Source organism: Triticum aestivum, chromosome 6B, assembly GCF_018294505.1.
Source record: "Triticum aestivum cultivar Chinese Spring chromosome 6B, IWGSC CS RefSeq v2.1, whole genome shotgun sequence".
NCBI classification, from domain to species: Eukaryota; Viridiplantae; Streptophyta; class Magnoliopsida; order Poales; family Poaceae; genus Triticum; species Triticum aestivum.
This window is the reverse complement of record NC_057810.1, coordinates 355,375,793-355,378,430: the sequence shown is the minus strand read 5'-3', so window position 1 is coordinate 355,378,430 and position 2,638 is coordinate 355,375,793. Positions and strand designations below refer to the sequence as shown.

The 2,638-nt window shown below is 38.1% G+C and overlaps 1 protein-coding gene across 1 annotated transcript; it reads right to left on the bottom strand.

Annotated features, from left to right (window-relative positions):
• Positions 1 to 1,435: 1,435 nt before the first annotated feature.
• Positions 1,436 to 2,632, bottom strand: LOC123134134 (uncharacterized). Its single transcript, XM_044553457.1, has 5 exons — positions 2,605 to 2,632; positions 2,416 to 2,517; positions 2,057 to 2,313; positions 1,903 to 1,977; positions 1,436 to 1,774 (listed from the first exon to the last, which is right to left on the bottom strand). Exons 1-4 carry the CDS (start codon positions 2,626 to 2,628, stop codon positions 1,920 to 1,922), a joined length of 441 nt encoding a protein of 146 aa, XP_044409392.1. The 5' UTR covers positions 2,629 to 2,632; the 3' UTR covers positions 1,436 to 1,774; positions 1,903 to 1,919.
• Positions 2,633 to 2,638: the final 6 nt, after the last annotated feature.

Below are 2,638 nucleotides of genomic sequence, written 5' to 3'. Positions count from 1 at the left end.
CATCCAAATTTTCTTCTACCAACCCTAACAATTTTTCTAAACTCCAATTTTGGAATGCAGTAACAATATAATTTCTTGATCTATGCACTCCAATAGCATCAATGCTCTACAATTAGTTTTATCTATCATCGACTGGTTTTACTCAAAAGAAGTTTTCCCCGAAGCAAAAAATAACAATGGGGCATTTTTTGTAGCTAACAAATAATGTATCTCTAATACATCCCCCGTAGCTCGCAATTATTATCTGCCACCCATATATAATTATATCACCTCCCCCCCATAATAAGTTCTAACGGTTGGTATATGTACTAAATATTTCCATGTATAATTTTATCATTATTCGTTTTATGTACCTTCACCAACGTTAGAAGAAGAATATTTGTCCCCTAAGCAAACTATGATCACCGGGTCAATATCTAGATATCAAACAATATATCTCAGATGGATACCTCGTCTTTGACATTTTCTATTTACCAGACCCCTAAACCCGGAGCAAACCTAATGGATCACAACCCCGAAAGCAATCAAAATGGATCATTGCGAAGCAAAGAATATGAATATCATGTTTTCTCATGTCCACCCATCCAAAACTGCTTTCCAAACGAGCTTAGAATTTTAATATATTCCGAAACGGATCACAATTATTATTTTCATCAACATAGATTTATATACAAATCCAAGCAAATTAAAATACCAAATCCACATCATATGCATCTTGCTTGCTCCCCCAACGCAACAAATTTGCGCCTGTCCCCTAAACCCGCGGGAAACCAAATGGTTACTTGCGAAGGAAACAATATGAAGTTCATGATTTTGCACGCCCTCCCATCCAAAACAACTAGTCTTCAAAGATGAACCGACTATTGCACAACGAACCTTAGAAGTTTAACATAACATGAAATGGATCAAAAGGATCTTATCATCTGCACAAATTGATATAAAAACCCAAGCAATTTATAATACAAAATCCACATCATATAATTTGCTAAGGGCAACATTGAAAAATAAATAATCTCCATCAAATGTCATTTTCATGATCTAGTCCGCCCCCCATTGAAAACAATTAATATCATTTATTCTTCCGACAATTGCACAACGAGTACATTTCCCCTAAAATAGCCACAATTGGCTTCACTACGAGCTTATAATTATGGAATCATCAGGAAGGGATCACAATTTTTTCCCATCATCTTAGATGTATTAAATAATGCAAGCAATGTAAAATAGGAGTTTAACCTTATATTGATCTGTTAGGGTAACATAGACCAATCTAGTTTATTAACTATCACCCATATAAATTCTTTTCCTCATAGGCAAGCATCTGCTTAGTAATCATCTCCCTATATAGCCAGTCCACAAATATGTTGATTTGATGGATCAATCTAGCTTATCCAATTCATGCTTGCTCGTGCACATATATCTCTAACTGTGCCCCTAAGGATGCCATTCAAATAAGAAGCACACCAGCAGATAAAGTCTTAGCATACTGCAAACATATCTTACAATAAGGTGTCCCCGTGTCTCAGAGTTGATCATACAAATAATTATAGGTTACAATACTGCAAATATAGGTTTTTGCGACCAGGTACTACATAACTGTCTTGAGGGAACTACGCAAGCATAGGTACTAGGATTGAAGCTTGATCAGCATGATCTCCAACAACATTGTCGTCGACGTTCATGAACGAAAGAGGAACCCTGGCTTCTCACCAATGTTGCCTTCCATCGTCAACACTTGGTGAGCCAACTTCTTGCGCTTCTTGGCAAGCTCCACCTTCAAAAGCCACACAATAAGAAAATGAGTCACACTTAAATAGTTGTTGTATTATTATCTATGCATTGTTTTGTCAAACCAGTCACCCAATATGAATTTGCATATGGAAAAATCTTTTTGCAATTTACCTCACTCATATCCTTCTCTAGCCATCACAAGTGAAGTGCTTTGTGTAGTGCAGCACATAAGCCCCTGATGTCGATCTTTTGCAAGAACAACAACACCCATCAGAAATAGTTTTTAAGGTCATGTCAGTTCTATTTTCCAACTGAAAGTACTTACTTTGAACACGGGCGGTGCATGTTGCTGTTGAAGCAAACGTGCCACTGAGCTGGATCCAGTGTACACCCCTCGTTCCCGAACAATCCTCTAGCTTGAGCCATACCATCAAACATGAGCTCAATCGTTGCCCCATGCTTGGCGACATACGCTGCTTCATTAGCCTCGGTGTTCACTGGATCAAGGACGTGTAGGATCTTGTCTCGCATGTCAAAACCATACCCATTCCAAGTTTGCTCAAGTTGAACCGGAGCCATGATCTACAAGAAACATTATGTTTGAGTCACATATCAATAAGGATCACAACAGTCTAGGGTATATATGTATATCCCAAGTAAAGTTCAAGTGATTAGTTATCTCACCAGCCTTGTGTGCATTGGTCCAAAACCACGCCTTTTTGGTGTCAACAAGGTACGGATGTACTGAAGGTCTCTATTAGCAGCATTTGTGACGGAGAAGTTCATCTGCAAACATGAAACAATAACAATCAAAAGGTGAACATGTAGATAACACGTGCATACAACATTCTTCCATATCTAAAGTTGGCATACCCATAGTTGTACCGACACAAACATCCTCCAGTCC